A 16,990-nucleotide genomic window follows, 5' to 3' on the forward strand; every position below is an offset into this window, starting at 1 on the left:
ATTATTTTTTTATTAATTTATTGTATCATTTTTATTCATTTATCTATGTATCCATTATATTGTTTATATTGTTTATTTATATTTAGTTTTTAAATTGTTGTATCATTGTTTTATTTATTTATAAAATCCTATTACTTTATTATTCACTGTTTATTCATGATTTATTTATCATACGTTTATCATTTATTTTTTAAATTTATTGTATCAGTTAACTATCATAGCAATTGTTTTTCATTATTTATTAAGTATTTTTTGTATTATTGTATTATTTAATTATTTATTGAATCAACATTTATTTATTTATTGTGTCATTGTTGTATTTATTGATAATAATGATTACTTTATTATTTTTCATTAATTTATTGTATCATTTTTTTATTAGTTAACGTATTAATCCATTATATTGTTATATTTATTTATTAATTTAATTATTTATTGTATTGTTTTTTTAATAATTTTTTAAAATTATTTATTGAATCAGTGTTTTAATTATTTATTCACTGTGTTATTTTCTTATTTTTATTTTCTTCTATTTGTGTGTTTATTGTGTAATTAATATTAATTTACTGTATCATTGTGTTTTTTTATCATTTGTTAATTTATTTTATTATTGTATTATTTACTTATTCATTGTATAAATGTTTTACTAGTTTTTTGTTATTCTATCTATCTATCTATCTATCTATCTATCTATCTATCTATCTATCTATCTATCTGGAGGAGGGGTCACTGTAGGTCACGTGGTGTGTGTCAGGTGACACACCGGCGCAGCCCGGGGGGCGGGGCGGAGCTGGGCGGGCTCAGGTGTCTCCCTGTTTACAGTTTCCAGTCGGCGTTGTTCGTGAAACACAAACTTCAGCTGTTTCCGCCGACACCGGAGAGCCTCCCGCCGATGTTCGACGTTTAATCGGTGCTCGCGGTCACCACCGGACAAGTGACCCACCTGGAGCACGCGCCGCTCCGGTTCTGACAGTTTTGGCGGGATTATTTTTCCGGTGTTTGTGCGGATTGTTTGACCGACACGATGCAAGATGTTCACCTGAGCAACGAGACATGCAGAAACGGTAAGAAGAGCCTCCGATAATCCCCAATCAATCGATAAAAGTGTGTTTTTTATCAATAAAAGTGTGTTTTTATCGATAATCTGCGTCGTTTTAACCGTTTTACCGCGTTTTCACCGCGTAAACAAACTGTTTGTACCGAGTTTCAGGTTCTTGAACATAATCTGAGTTTCATTCATGTAGGGGAGACCGGGGTCTGCTGTGACACTTTTTACATTGTTCTCAGTTAGTCACAAATTATTTCGGTAATATTTTTCATTTTTAATCCCCACATTTAAACAATAGAAACACTTTTTGTAATTGAGCTATTTTTCTATGTTGTTTATTTTCATCTGGTTTTGGTTTGATTTACAAAAATGCATTTAAAAACTTAAAGTTTAGTCCAGTTAAGTCCCACTAACAAACTATATTTAAGTTTAATTTAACAGTCCCAGAATCTCATATGATGAAAAGTATGTGGTTAATTTGGTTATTATTTCAGTAAAATACCCTATACATTAAATTATATTTTTAGATACACTGATTTTAAAATATGGTTTAAAAAAACTGAAACATCACCTTTAAAAAGACTAAAATGATGAGTTTACATAGATGTCAGTGCAATTCGGTTTTTATAGCAGACCCTGAAAAACCATTTAGTTAATATTTTTAATTTTCTTTCCCCCAAATGTAAACAACAGATAAACTTTTTGCAATTTTGAAGAAAAAACTATTGAACATTTTTTTTCAAAAGTGTCCCACAAACAAAATTAGATTGTAACTTGTATTTATCAGAAACTCATATGATGAAACTATGTAACTGGTTACCATTTTAACAAAATACTACTTACATGAAATGACTTGGCAAAAAAAACAAAACAAAAAAAAAACCTACCCTCCTTTTATATTTTCAGATTTTAAAAAATACTTATACTATAACAATCGGAAATATAAAACTTAAATTAAAATCTTAAAAACAGGCAAAAACAATTAGATTATTTAAACATTTCAGTTTAATTCTTAATTCTTCAGACCCTGAAGGTTTTTATTTTATTTTTTGTCTTATTTCTTTATTACCTACCTTTTATTTATTATGCTAATTGATTCACTAAATTTATATATATTCATTTTATATATATATATATATATATATATATATATATATATATATATATATATATATATATATATATATATATATATATATTAAGTAGACATTCCTATAATGTTGTTGGCTTTTAAAAGAAATGTTTTTTTTGTCTGGTCATGTGTGTTAGAGTTACAAACTGCAGCTGTGTGTGTGTGTGTGTGTGTGTGTGTGTGTGTGTGTGTGTGTGTGTGTGCGTGCGTGTGTGTGTGTGTCGGAGGCCTCACTGTTGACACTGTAAATATTGAGCCGTGTGCTGCTGCCAGCTCTCCTCTTCATGTTACATGTAATCAGCTCGGTGGTTAAACCTGTCGGCTCCGTCCCGTCAGCAAACAGCGAACTGACAACAGTCAAAACCGACCAAACGGCTCGTCCACACGCTGATGTTTAACGTTATTATTTATCCGTCACGGTCGCGGTTTTGTGGAAGTTTGTTAAAATAAATTTCTTGAATTTGACAAAAAATCTGCAGATTAATCGATAATTAATATAGTCATTAATAGTTAATAAAATGTATAAAAATATTTAAAAAATATACTATCATCAATTTGCTTAAAAAAATGATAACAATTTAAAAGGCCTTTTTACTGATAATACTTGTGTACTTTTACTTAAGTAACTTTCAGTAACTAACAATTATTTATGGTGTGCGTTAAATTACGGGATTATTTTCTGATTAATTATTTGATTTCTTTATTTCCATATTTATAATTTTATTTATTAATCTTGTAGTTATTTCTGATTTTTATCTCAGTATTTTTCTTAATTAATACAGATATATTTTTTCTTGTATTTTATTAGACTTTTGTTTATTTTTCACTGTTTATTTACTCATACATGTTTCCTTTATTTTATCATAAATGTATTTATTTATTTAAATACTTATTGTTTTCACATATCTGTTTATACATATTCATTTATCTCTATTCATTTATTTATACATTTTTTCCTGCATTTTTTGTAAAATTTCTCCATTTAATCATCTGTTTTTGTCTTTATTTATACATTTTCCCAACATTTATTTATTCATTTCTTCCCCCCTCTATTTAATTATATATCCTTTTTATTATCTGTGTAATATTTATAATATTTTCTCTATTTATTTCTTTATTTATATGTGTATTTAATTCGAGACTTCTTTATTTCTTTATTTCTTTCTTTCAGTGTTTAATGCAATTATCTCCATATGTACTGTATGTATTCCTGATATATTTATACATTTATTTGTTTATTTATTTTTGTATTGATTTTTCTGTATTTATTTATTTATTTATCTGTATTTTGATACATACAGCGATAATACACATAATATTAATAATCTGTATTTTTAATAATTTTATATACATTTATTTATTCATACATTTATTTTTTCTGTATTTATTATTACGTTTTTCTTCCTCCTTTCTCCTTTTTTTACTTTATTAAGAGTTAAAGTTTAAACAGGAAACAAGAGTAAAAGTGTTTTTTAATGCTCCCAGTACAACAGACTAACTGGTTGTGATGGTTTGTCTCTGCAGGGTCGCTGGTCAGGTTGTGGTGCGGCTCTCAGTCCGCCGTCTGTTCACCCGCCGCAGATCAGCCGCTCTTCCACCCGTACCGTGACACCAACAGCACTCACACCACAGGTAACACACACACACACACACACACACACACGAGACGTGCGTGTGACTTGGGGCTGCTGTTCAGGTGTGTGTGTGTGTGTGTGTGTGTGTGTGTGTGTGTGTGTGTGTGTGTGTGTGTGTGTGTGTGTGTGTGTGTGTAAATGGGCGTTTGTTTGTTCAGGTTAAAGCTCTGCTGAGTTTAAACATCCTGTGTTTCAATCTGTGTTTATTTAACAGGCGTGACGTGTTTATTCTGCTCAAATTATCGTGTTTCGGGTTTTAAAACGACGCAGCAACACTTCAGGCTCATAACGTTTTGGGAAAAAACAGATTTTTTCTTTCTTTCTTTCTTTGATTTGCTGCGTAATATAAGCAGGGTTCATCTGTTTGTGAACAGCTGGAAAAGTCATGGAATTTGCAGATAGGAATTTCCAGGCCTGGTAAACTAAACATACCCTGAAAGTTTTGGAAAAATCATGGAATTTTGTTTCGCAAACCTTTACTTAATTTCTATTAATTTTTAAAAGTTTTTTCAAGAGAACAAATATATTTTTTTGTTAAAAAATATAATTTTGTTGAAAAAAACCCACAAATTTTTACCTTAAAATTTACATTTTTTCTTGTATATATATATATATATATATATATTGTTATAATAAATTATAAAATAAATCATCTAACATTATTCTTTAACAATCCCCCAAATCTTTTAGAAAAAAGACGCAAATAAAAAAACTTTTAAAAAAACTATAAATACTAAATGCAGCCATTTAACAAACAGTCATTGATTTCTGTCCTGAATTCATTATTTTTGAAATGATTTATATTTAAAGAAGCTGTTATATAGTGATGAAATAACCAATAAGGTGCTCTGATGGTGATTTCAGAGAGTATATGATCTTTAAGATTTGCCTGGAAAGTCCTGGAATTTTTTTGGTAAAGATGAGTGTGAACCTGTAAAACACTGGTGACCTGTGTAAGTGTCTGTAGTGGGTGAACTGGTTCATACTGGTCTGCAGACAACCGTCCAGAGAAATGTTTCTGTGAAAAAGGGAAAATGTTTTCAGACTTCCACAAACAGAAAGCAGACAGAAGAGCAGCGGCTCGTTGTTCCGACATTTAAACGAAACGTTGAGGTCAGTTTCTGTTTTTAATAATCACTTCTTGCTTTCCAAAGTGCACATGGTGGTTTTAGCGGCTGTTTCAGTAACCGTGACGACCGCAGACTGTTTACCAAACGTGTTACAGGAACTGTAATTAAAAACTCAGAGCTCGAATATCCCCAAACAAAAGTACGTCAGAGGTCTGAGAGCGAAGAAATCTGTTATTATCAGGATTATGTGATTATGTTTGACAGTTTTTAGGGACATTGATTTGACTCTTTTTAAATAAGAGGACAAAGACAATAAATGTGACTATGGACAGTGGTGGAATCTGAGAGCGGACAAACAGCAATGAAAACAACAAAAATAAAGACAACAGTGAATGAAAAACAAAAACAACAAAAATAAGTTTTTTGTTAAAATGTAGCTAAATGAATAAATCGGATGTTTTATCATTATTTTGAGGACCGAAGTTTATAACGAAGAATAAATTTCTCTGATTCCTCCTCACATAAAAACGATTTTTCGTCTCGCAGCATTTTAGTTCTCTGCATTTCCTCTTTTATTGTAACACGATTTTTATTTCAGGCGATTTTACACGAAAGAAAACACACACACACACACACACACACACACTGTGATGAACACACACTCTTTGTGTCCAGATGTGCGGACGGGCGTCACCTTTAACCCCTGGCTGGGTCTGACTCTGGCTCTGCTGTCGGCCGTGCTGATTGGTGGAAGCGTCATCCTGAAGAAGAAAGCTCTCCTCCGATTGGCCAGCGCCGGACACACCAGAGCAGGTTTGTCAAATAATCCATTTTTTTTGTCAAATAATCTGTTAATTTGTAAATAAAATAATAAAAAAATATGTTTGTCAAATAATTCTATACATTTTGTCAAATAAATCAAGTCATTTGTCAAATATTATTAATATTTTACTCTTTATTTTGTGGTTTTATTTTCTTTTTAAAGAGTTTAATTCTAAGTTTTGATAGTTTTGGTTTTCTTGTTTTTGTTGTCCTCTTTTATGTCATTTGTGCTATTTTATATTTATCATCTATCACTATTTTTTAATATATTTATCGATATACAGCACTGTGGTCAACTCTGTTTTTAAATTTGCTCTATAAATACATTTGGATTGGATTGTAATTAATTTGAAAAATAATTGTCAAATTAATGAAATGTTGTCAAATTAACCCATAAATTTGTTAAAACAAACAACAAACATGTTTGTTAAATAATCCAGTATTTGCTAAATTAATACAATAAAAAAACGTCATACAATCCAGTGATGTATGTGTATTATGTAAATATTTAATACATTTAGTCAAATTAATCCATTAATTGATCAAATACATCCATTAGTTTGTTAAAAAAACACAAACATGTTTGTCAAATAATTCAAAAACCAAATTATTTAACAAATAATTAATACATCATAACAATAAATCATTTGTAAAATAATCTCATAAATTTTGTCTAAATAATCTGTTTATCTGTTGAATAATCCATCAATAACACCTTGTCAAATGAATCTGTTGATTTGTAAAATAATTAACTGATTTTGTCAAACTCATCCATTTATCTGACAATTAAATCCATCAGTTTGTCAAATAAATAAATTAATTTATCAAATAAATTCATTCTTTTGTCAGATAATCAGCTGATCAAATAAATCAGTTTCAGTTAATTAAATTAATTTGACAAATAAACAGATTAGTTAAATTTTTATTGTTAATCTTCTGAAATCTAAAATCTTACGGCAGGAATGTGAAATGCTCGAATGATTCAGTTCCCTAAAATGTGTCCAAACACGATTCTGTGTATTTTTCTGCGACTTATTGATGAAAACGTGGAGCTGCAGATAACGAGAAACAGAGAAACAGAGTTTGGACCTTTGAAACGAGAACAAACAGAAAAGTTTCTCAACAGCTTTTGATTCTTTTTTTCTTTTCACTTAAAGTTCAGTTTGTTTCACAAGAAACTGAAACAACAAATGCTCATATTCAGTCAGATTTATTGAGGAATATTCAGTTATATTGGCTGAAAAACAAAGAAAATTAATGTTTTAAAAGTTCATGATCAGGATTCGTTTGCTTCACGCTGACGGTGATTTTTCCGTGTCCAGGTGACGGAGGTCACGGCTACCTGAAGGACTGGCTGTGGTGGGGAGGGCTGATCACCAGTAAGAGATTCATTTCCGTACAGACGGGTTTAAGTGATCCGCAGAGACCAGAATAAATAAAGAAATACAGTGAAACTATTAAAATTATTACTCTCTGGTGAGAAGACACATGATGTGTTCAAGGACTGTCTGAACTTTGAAAATCCAACAATAATTTCAGTTTTTATCATTTCTGGCTGTGATAATATGTATTCCTAATAATATATAATTAATATAATATAATTTTTTTTTTTTAAATAACATGCAAAGGCTTGTAATGCACGTGTTAAAGAAAAGAAAAAATGCCAAAATATATTTTTCAGAAGTAACCCCCATTTTTTTCCCTCAAAACTTGCCAAATATAAAAAAGACCAACATTTTTAACATTTCTTTTCTTAAAAAGTAATAAAGCAATTAATTTCTAAAAAAATCCATCCATATTTATTTTCAAATAATTTCATTAATTTGTCAAATATATATAATGTTAAAGATGCCACGTGAGGAGTTAGCTGACAAATTAAGTAGGGATGCACGATAATTATCGCACCGACAACGGGACTTTTGACGTCACACCGATAATTCCGATAATAACATTCTTGGGCGATAAATAGAACCGATAATTATGACCATGAGTTGCTTTGATTTGTCCCGTGTTGCCATGGTTTCGCTCCTCCAGTCCTACACACACTGCATCATGCTGCGTGTCAAACTGCTGCTGCCGGTGTCTCCGCCGGTGTCTGCTCCGCTCTCATTGTCCGCTGGTGTCTCCATCGGTGTCTCCGATTGTCCACTCCGCTCTCTTTCTCCGGTGAAGCGTCCTTTCTGCTGACATTGTCCGCCGGTGCCTCCGCTGATGTCAAAAATAAGTTATCTGTATCGCTCACGAGAAGATGGAAATTATCGGTTTATCGGTATCGGTTGAAAAAATCATTATCGTGCATCACTGATATAAACTGATTTAAAATTGAAATCTGATTTAAGATAAAGTTTATTAACGTGTCTTCAATAATTCGATCACGCAACTTCACCTGTTTTCTGCAGAATGTGCCGACTCTGCATCCTGTTGATTCTTATTATTGATGTGATTTGACGTTAATACAGATGTGTGTGTGTGTGTGTGTGTGTGTGTGTCTGTGTGTGTGTGTGTGTGTGTGTCTGTGTCTGTCTCTGTGTGTCTGTGTGTGTGTCTGTGTCTGTGTGTGTGTGTGTGTGTGTCTGTGTGTGTGTGTGTGTGTCTCTGTGTGTGTGTGTGTGTGTCTGTGTGTGTGTGTGTGTGTGTGTGTCTGTGTCTGTCTCTGTGTGTCTGTGTGTGTGTCTGTGTCTGTGTGTGTGTGTGTGTGTGTGTGTGTGTGTGTGTGTGTGTGTGTGTGTGTGTGTGTGTGTCTGTGTTTGTTTGTGTTTGTGTGTGTTTGTGTGTGTGTGTGTGTGTGTGTGTCTGTGTCTGTGTCTGTGTGTGTGTGTGTGTGTGTGTGTGTGTGTGTGTGTGTGTGTGTGTGTGTGTGTGTGTGTGTGTGTGTGTGTCTCTGTCTCTGTGTGTGTGTGTCTGTGTGTGTGTGTGTCTGTGTCTGTGTGTGTCTGTCTCTGTGTGTCTGTGTGTCTGTGTCTGTGTGTGTGTGTGTGTCTGTGTGTGTGTCTGTGTCTGTGTCTCTGTCTCTGTCTCTGTCTCTGTGTGTGTGTGTGTGTGTGTGTGTGTGTGTGTGTGTGTGTCTGTGTCTGTGTCTGTGTGTGTGTGTGTGTGTGTGTGTGTGTGTGTGTGTGTGTGTGTGTGTGTGTCTGTGTCTCTGTGTGTCTGTGTGTGTGTGTGTGTGTGTGTGTGTCTGTGTGTCTGTCTGTGTGTGTGTGTGTGTGTGTGTGTGTCTGTGTCTGTCTCTGTGTGTGTGTCTCTGTGTGTGTGTGTGTGTGCAGTGGGAGTCGGAGAGGTCTGTAACTTTGCCGCCTACATGTTCGCTCCGGCCACGCTGGTGACTCCGCTGGGCGCTCTGAGCGTCCTCATCAGGTTTGTGTCAAAGTTCAGCTTCAGATCATCACAACAAAGTTTATTAACAGATTTACGGCAGAGACAGTCGGAGACACTCTGAGACACTCTGAGACACTCAGAGACACTCTGAGACACTCTGAGACACTCAGAGACACTCTGAGACACTCTGAGACACTCTGCCTGCTGTGTTTAGGGGCCGGTTTTGGAAAATAACAGGTGGTCAGGGGCCAGTCCCTGCAGCCCCAAACATGTTTGTAGGATTTTAGGACAATTCATGGATTTTTGCAAGTTTGTCTGATTTTAGAACGTTTTCTGGATTTTAAGACATTTTTAGGTTTTAAGACTTTCTAAGATTTAAGTACGTTTCTAAGACTTTTTTAGGAGTTTTCTTTTTTTTCTCTCATTTCTAGTATTTAGGATGTTTCTGTTGTTTTAGGACGTTTTTAAAATTTAGGATGTTTCCAAGATTTTAAGAGGTTTCTTGGATTTTAGGACATTTCGAGGATTTTGGAACGTGTTCTTAATTTTAGGACATTTCAAGGATTTTGTGACGTTTTTAAGATTCTTTGATGTTTCAAGGATTTTAGGACAATTCTTGGATTTTAGAAAGTTTCTCGGCTTTATAATGTTTGCCGGATTTTAAGACATTTGTAGTTTTAAGATATTTCTAGGATTTAAAGACGTTTCCAGGACTTTAAAATGTTTGTTGAATTTCTAACCCATTTCTCAAATTTTAGGACTTTTTTACCCCAGAATTTAGGCTGTTTCCAAGATTTTAAGAGGTTTCAAGGATTTTAGCATGTGGTGCTTTTTAGGATATTTTAAGGGTTTTCGGAAATTTCTCAGATTTATGGACCTTTTTAGGATTTTAGCATGTTTCTCAAATTTTAGGACTTTTTTTTTTAGATTTTACAGTGTTTCCAAGATTTTAAAGAGGTTTCTTGGATTTTAGGACTTTTTTTGGATTTTAAGATTTTTTTAGGGTTTTAGCACGTGTGTTGATTTTTAGGACATTTCTAGGGTTTTAGGACATTTTTTAGGATTTTAGGACTTTTTTTTTTTTAATTTAGGAAATTTTCAAGATTTTAAGTGTTTCTCCGGAACATTTTTCGGGTTTTAAGACATTTTAAATCCCCACAGTGCCGTTCTGTCCTCCTACCTGTTGGGGGAGGTGCTGAACGTCGTCGGGAAGCTCGGCTGTCTGCTGTGCGTGCTGGGAAGCGTCCTGTTGGTCATCCACGCCCCGCAGGAACAGGAAGTGACATCACTGCAGGACATGACCAGCAAGCTGCTGGAGCCCGGTGAGTTTTTATTAAGATTATTATGGGATGTCGGGACGTCCGTATGACATCAGCAATGCTCTGACATGTAGCGCCATCATCAGGGGATGTTTGTAAAAGCATTCAAACCGCAGTGAATATGTGTGTGTGTGTGTGTGTGTGTGCGTGTGCGCGTGTGTGTGTGTTTGTGTGCGTGTGTGTGTGTCTGTGCGTGCGTGCGTGCGTGCGTGTGTGTTTGTGTGCGTGTGTCTGTGTGTGTCTGTGTGTGTGTGTGTGCGTGCGTGCGTGCGTGCGTGCGTGCGTGTCTCAGGTTTCCTGGTGTACATCTCGGCCGTCCTGCTGCTGTGCGTCGTGCTCATCCTGTACTTCTCTCCTCGGGTCGGTCGCTCCAACATCCTCGTCTACATCAGCATCTGCTCGCTGCTCGGAGCTTTCACCGTCTCCTCCGTAAAGGGCCTCGCCATCGCCATCAACACCGGTGAGACCCCAAACACGCACACGCATCTTTAACGACCCAAATTTAAAACAAAAGCCAAAATATTGTCAAGAGTAAAGCTTTGATTCTCAGTCCAGCTTCTGCACGCCTGCATTTATTTTACGATGATTTCCGTAACACGCCTACGTGGCCTCGGATTGGAAATAATGGCGGCTGCAATAGAAATAAAGATGCTGATGTCGCCCGTCGCCATGGTTACTGGGATGTTATCGGCAGAGGAGACGTCGCAGAGCGCTGATGTGTGTTTCTGTGTTTAGTGTTGTATGATATTTCGGTGCTGGCGAGTCCGCTCACCTGGATCCTGCTCTTCACGCTCATCGTCTCCATCGTCACCCAGGTGAGCTCCGAAATCTGCGTCACACGTTTCACCAAAACACCAAACACGTAATACATGTCTGTGTCTGTCTGTCTGTCCTTTTGTCTCTCACCTGTCTCTCTGTCTGTCTCTCACCTGTCTGTCTGTCTGTCTTTGACTTGTCTGTCCTTTTGTCTCTCACCTGTCTCTCACCTGTCTGTCCTTCTGTCTCTCTGTAGGTGAACTACCTGAACAAGTCTCTGGACACCTTCAACACGCTGCTGGTCTACCCGATCTACTACGTCCTCTTCACGTCCGTCGTCCTGTCCACGTCCATCATCCTCTTCCAGGAGTGGCGTAGTATGGCGGCAGTGGACGTGGTCACAACGCTGGGGGCGTTCCTGGTCATCGTGGTGGGCGTGGCCATGCTGCACCTGTTCAGAGAGCTGCAGGTGAGTCCTCCTCCTCCTTGTCTTCCTCCTCCTCCTCCTCGTTCAGCTCAGACGTCAGACAACAGGTCGGCGATGAGACACTAATGTCCTAAAACCATAGGAATGTCCTGAAATGCTGAAATGTCCTAGAGCTTCAACACGTAGATGAGACACGTGAATTAAATGAGCTCTGATGTCTTTCAGCTGACGATGAAGCAGCTGACCAATCAGCTGTCTCAGCCGGTGGAGAGGGAGGGGCTTGCAGACGAGAATTCAGCCAATGGACAACCAGCAGCAGGAGGCGGAGGACACAGGAACAAAAAGGAGGACAAATATGGACTGATGGACAACATGGTGATAGAGAGTCTTCCTCCCATGAGAGAGGACGGACCGAGAGTCTTCATCATCAGCTGAGAGACAGAAGACGAAGAGCGGAGACACAGGTTTGTGTTTCCTGTCTGGACCTTGTAGTTCAGAGCGGTCCGTGCTGTAGTCTTCGTACTGTCGGTCTGCGCGCACTTTTAATTTTTATTTATGTTAGTTTTTTTAAGGCCTCTAGTTTGACGGGTCACCGTCGACGTCCGTGAAGGTCCTAAAACAGGAGTCCGTTTTCTCCGAGTCACTTCCTGCAGCCAAATATCTGATATTTAAAATTAAAAGCGTCCAAGATGCTTTAAAGACTGAAGTCCAACTTTTCACACCTCCTCTGGAGGACATCTGAGACACTTTGTAGCCGAACAGTCGCAAACCCATAAAAACGACGTGGGCTTAAAATGCCGTGAAATAAAACGTTAGAGTTAGAAAAAAAGCCAAAATTGTTTTTCTTTAGAGTTTTGGGTAATTTTTTAAAGACTTTTGTTACAGAGAAAAAAAAAACTCTACATTTTGTGTTTTAATTTTTTCTTGAAGCTTCTGAGAAATTTTAGGAGCTTCTTTCCTTTATTTCGTCATTTGGGATTTGACGGAGAATCGCGGCGTTCAGTTGTTGCTGATTGTTTACGGCAGCGTGTCTCTGAATAAAAACGACGCTGAAAATCGTCTGATGATGTGAACAAAAGAGCCACCTGAAACCCGCTCTGAACCGAGCTCACTTTAAATAATGAATTCACTTTTCGTAACGTGAGAGCTCACACCTCGACTGTGAGCTCGCAGAGACTGAAGAGTGTCTGCACCCAAAATCTTTTTTCTAAATTACTAGTAAACTTTATTTCTCGCTTGTCTCAGACACAATACGAACATTTTGCAAACACATGAAATGATACACAAGTTTGTGTTTTCAGAATAAAAGCAGACGGTGAATGTTTTGGCTGATTTAGAGATAAACATCAGATTATTAATGCACGTCTTCTGATCATTGTCATTTTACTAGATTTTGTGCTGAAATTGTGGCCATTTCTGTGGCAGAAAACACAACACGTGATGACGATAGTAATAAAAAAATATAAATAAATAAATAATTAAATAAATATGTAAAGAAATGAATAAATGACTTCAAAGACAAAAATTTAAAAATGCATTAAAACTGCTTAAAATGCAGTTTTAATGATGTCTGTTCTCTGATCAATATCGTCTTTTGTCAATTTTTAGGCTGAAATTATGGCCATCTCTGTGGCAGTAAACAAAACACATGACGATAATTAAAAAAGATAATTAAATAAATAATTAAATAGATAAATAACTGACTACAAAGACAAAACTTGCTTAAAATGCGGTTTTAATAATGGACGTCTTCTGATCATTGTCATTTTAGTGGATTTTGTGCTGAAATTATGGTCATCTCTGTGGCAGAAAACACAAAATATGATGTAGTTAAAACAGAAATATAAAATATTATTATCAATAATAATAATAATAATAATAATAATAATAATAATAATAATAATTAGTTGCGTTTTATTGTAATTTCAAAAATATTGCAGAAGTTTTGCACAAATCTGAAATGTAAACCCGCCTGCTGTGAGTTTCTTAGCGTCAAACTAGAGGCCCTGAAGCCCAACAGGTCGGCTTGTTTTTATGAAGGAAAAGAAACATTTCAGGGATGAAAATCTTGTTACTGTGGAGACGGGAAGAGACAGCAGCGTGAGACGTCTCTCTGTGTCTTCTTGTCTCACGTACTCGATTGTCTTCTGGTTGTTATAGTTACTGAGCGTCCTCTCTGCTGACGGCCGGAGTTAATGAAGCCGCCGCAACACACACACACACACACACACACACACACACACACACACACACACACACGCTCGTGTTTCTGTGAGATTTTCTGACCATCACTCAGCGTGCACTTTAACCCTTTGAAACCTGAGCAAACTGGCCGATTTAGTCTCATAACATGGAAAGAAGGCGATCGGCAACTTCACAAGAAATGACCCCAAAATAAGCAAGAAATGAGTAAAAATACAAGAAGAATGCAAACAAGACCCCTGTGGATAAAAAGAATTGATATTTATTGACAAAATTGTTTGTCTGCAGAAAATGTCATTTTGGTCATTTAGTGTATTTAAATTATAGATATTAAAGAAGTGGTGTGCTCACTGATTGATGGTCAGTGTGTTAATGAAGAGTGTGTGTGTGTGTGTGTGTGTGTGTGTGTGTGTGTGTGTGTGTGTGCAGCTGAAGACTCGTCTGTTTATGAAGCTCAGAGGAACAAACTTTAAAAATGTGTTTAAACAGAAGAACAGCTGTTTCATTTTGTTTTCGGCAGACGTCACTTTGCATTAATGTCGTTATGAGTTCATGTTGTCATGGAAACAGAAGCTCAGCAGGTCCCAGCTTTATTTTGGGGAAATATATTTTCTCTAACGAGTTAAATCTGGTTTATTTAATGTGAGTTAAGTTTTCCTGCATAAGTTGATGTTTTTACAATAAATTAATTTTTTTGGGTGCAGGTGAAGCAAACAGAGCAGCTTCATGTTTAAAGAGCAGGAAGTGAATTATGTCGAACTGTTTAACAAAACTTAATTTAATTTTTTTTTTAAATCCTATCTGATACAAATGTTTTGTTTCTTTGAGGTTTTTTTTGCAGCATTTCTGAAAAAAAATGTGATTTAAAGTGAAACTTCTGTGACAAATTATAAAAACTCTGTTTTTAGTTTTATTTATGGTCTCTGAAGCCTGAAACTCATCAAACTTAATAATTCTTTTTTTTAATTTAATATATGTATCCTTCTATTGTAACGCACACAGATCATTTCAACATTTCAATAAAGAACAAAATGCTGAATTTAGTCTTTTTTAAAAAACATCACTGTTTCAGTATCAATGAATTCTTTTGTTTTAATTATTCAGCTAATTTAATTTAAGAAACGTCAAAAATGAGGAGAAACTGCATCAGCAGAGCCCAAAGTGACGCTTCAAAGTGTTAATGTGGTCGTAAAAGACAGAAAAAGATATCAGAAATATATATGAATATAATGCAAACAAACTTAAGTTAAAAAGCACTTTAACCCTTTCTAAACCTGAGCAGGTTTGGTTTGATTTCTCTCAAAAATTTTCAGCAGAAGATCAATGAACAAGTTAACAAGACATGACCCAAAAATGAGCAAGAAATAAGAACAAAATTTCCAAGAAAAAAACCAAAAAATTAGCAAGAAACAAGTCATTAAGTTCTGAAATTACCTAAAAATAAGCAAAACAAAAAAAGTAAAAAATAAACAAGAAAACTACCCGAATAAAGGAAAAACAAACAAATATATAAACATATGTATTTTTTAATTATTTTTAATATTTTAAATATAGAATAGTTTAGTTGATTAGAAATATATTTTTCTTGACATTTTTTCCTGGTTTTTGACATTTTTCTGATATTTCTCCCCCCTTCTTTTTTTGTCACCTTTGATATTTATTTCTTTTTATAATTTGTACGACATTTGTTTTCAAGTTGGTCTTGGTCGATTTTTTCCCACATTTTTGAAAGAAAGAAAGAAATCAGTTTTCGAAGGGTTAAAAAGCTTGTGACGCAGAAAACTGCCGATCCGGAGTTTAAAAATCAAAGTTACGTGAGAGGAAGAAAAAAGAAGAAAACATGAATATTTTCACATATTCAGTCCTCCGTGTTCCTCTCTGCTCGTGGAAAGTGTCCATCGTCTCTGTTTTCCGTTGTGCTGCGTCTCCTGAGGACAAAACCGTCACCGAGGACAGACAATGTTGTCAGGGAAGAGTTTCGTCTGAAACCTCCGAGGATTAATTAACCAGCAGACGGACGGACGGACGGAGCTCTGTATCTGGTGCCTCGTCTATATATATATATATATGTGTATATATGTGTATATATATATATATATATATGTAGACGTTTCTGAGTTTTTAGTTTTGTTAATTTCGTCTTTTTGTCCATTTTGTGTTCGTCTTCAGTGACGTTGTGTCCATCTGTAGCTCATTTACATTCTTCAAAGGTCATTTTTGTCTCTTTGAGGTTCCTTGGTGTCTTTTTCTTCTGTTAGTTCCTGTTTTTTGTGTTTTTGTGGTTCTTTTACATGTCTTTGTTGTCATTTTGTGTTCTTTTAAAGACGTTTTGTTTCTCCTTGAAGTCTGTCTTTTTTTGTCCATTTTTTTCTGTCCACTCAGTCATTTTCTGTCTCTTTTCAGTTCCCTTGAGTCTTTTCCTGGTTATTCTGAGTCTCTTCCAGGTCAATTCGTCTTAGTTTGAGAGACACTTTGCAGGCGAGTGCACAACATACTGACGGAGGGACGGAGGGACGGTCTCGTGTTTCCTCAGAGACAGGTGAAGTGAACCGTCCTCGTGACAGAGGACTGGATCCATTTTCAGGTCAGGAGGGGACAATCAATTTTCTTTCTTTCTTTCTTTCTTTCTTTCTGTCTTTGTCTCTGTTATTTTTTTGTCTCTTTCTGTCTTTGTCTCTGTCCTTCTGTATTTCTTTCTGTCTCTGTCTTTTTTGTCTTTCTTTGTCTCCTTCTTTCTGTCTGTCTTTTCTGTCTTGTTTTTGTAAAGGATTTTAGGACAGTAAAAGGATTTTAGTCTGTCAGATTGAAGGACAGCTCGAGGGTTAAAGGATGTCTTTCTGATATTAGGATTTTCGTAGGATTTTAGGACATTTCTTGGATTTTCAGTTATTCCTTTGATTTTAGGACATTCTTAGCATCTCAGGATGTTTCTCCGATTTTCAAAGGTTTCTCGGTCATTAGGACGCTTCTCGAATTTTAGGTCTTTTTTTTTAGGATTTTAGGACATTTCTCAGATCCTCCTCTGGCTCTTTTTTTGATCTGTGTTGATGCTGTTTTATGTCTCTGACACCTTTTGGAGACTAAAAGGACAAAAACTATTCACGGCGTGAATCACTTTATTTTTACTGTGAATCAGAAAATGTTTGGGGGCCACCAGGGGCCCCATCAGGGGCCCCATCAGGGGCCAGGTTTGGTCTGAGTTGTGAGTATCGGTGCTGGATCATATTTCGTGTCTCAGCTCACAGAAAACACTTTCTTTTTTAAT

General features: G+C 35.7%; 1 protein-coding gene across 1 annotated transcript; it reads left to right on the forward strand.

Annotated features, from left to right (window-relative positions):
* The first annotated feature begins 797 nt into the window (after window positions 1-797).
* On the forward strand, window positions 798-14,764 carry LOC121967022 (magnesium transporter NIPA2-like). Its single transcript, XM_088088550.1, has 10 exons — window positions 798-1,064; window positions 3,705-3,812; window positions 5,560-5,697; window positions 7,029-7,085; window positions 8,970-9,060; window positions 10,183-10,343; window positions 10,633-10,800; window positions 11,076-11,155; window positions 11,353-11,565; window positions 11,749-14,764. Exons 1-10 carry the CDS (start codon window positions 1,025-1,027, stop codon window positions 11,956-11,958), a joined length of 1,266 nt encoding a protein of 421 aa, XP_087944676.1. The 5' UTR covers window positions 798-1,024; the 3' UTR covers window positions 11,959-14,764.
* The last annotated feature ends 2,226 nt before the right edge of the window (window positions 14,765-16,990 follow it).

The sequence above is a fragment of the Plectropomus leopardus genome, chromosome 15, assembly GCF_026936395.1.
Source record: "Plectropomus leopardus strain MGB_pleo_1.0 chromosome 15, ASM2693639v1, whole genome shotgun sequence".
Classification (NCBI taxonomy): domain Eukaryota; kingdom Metazoa; phylum Chordata; class Actinopteri; order Perciformes; family Serranidae; genus Plectropomus; species Plectropomus leopardus.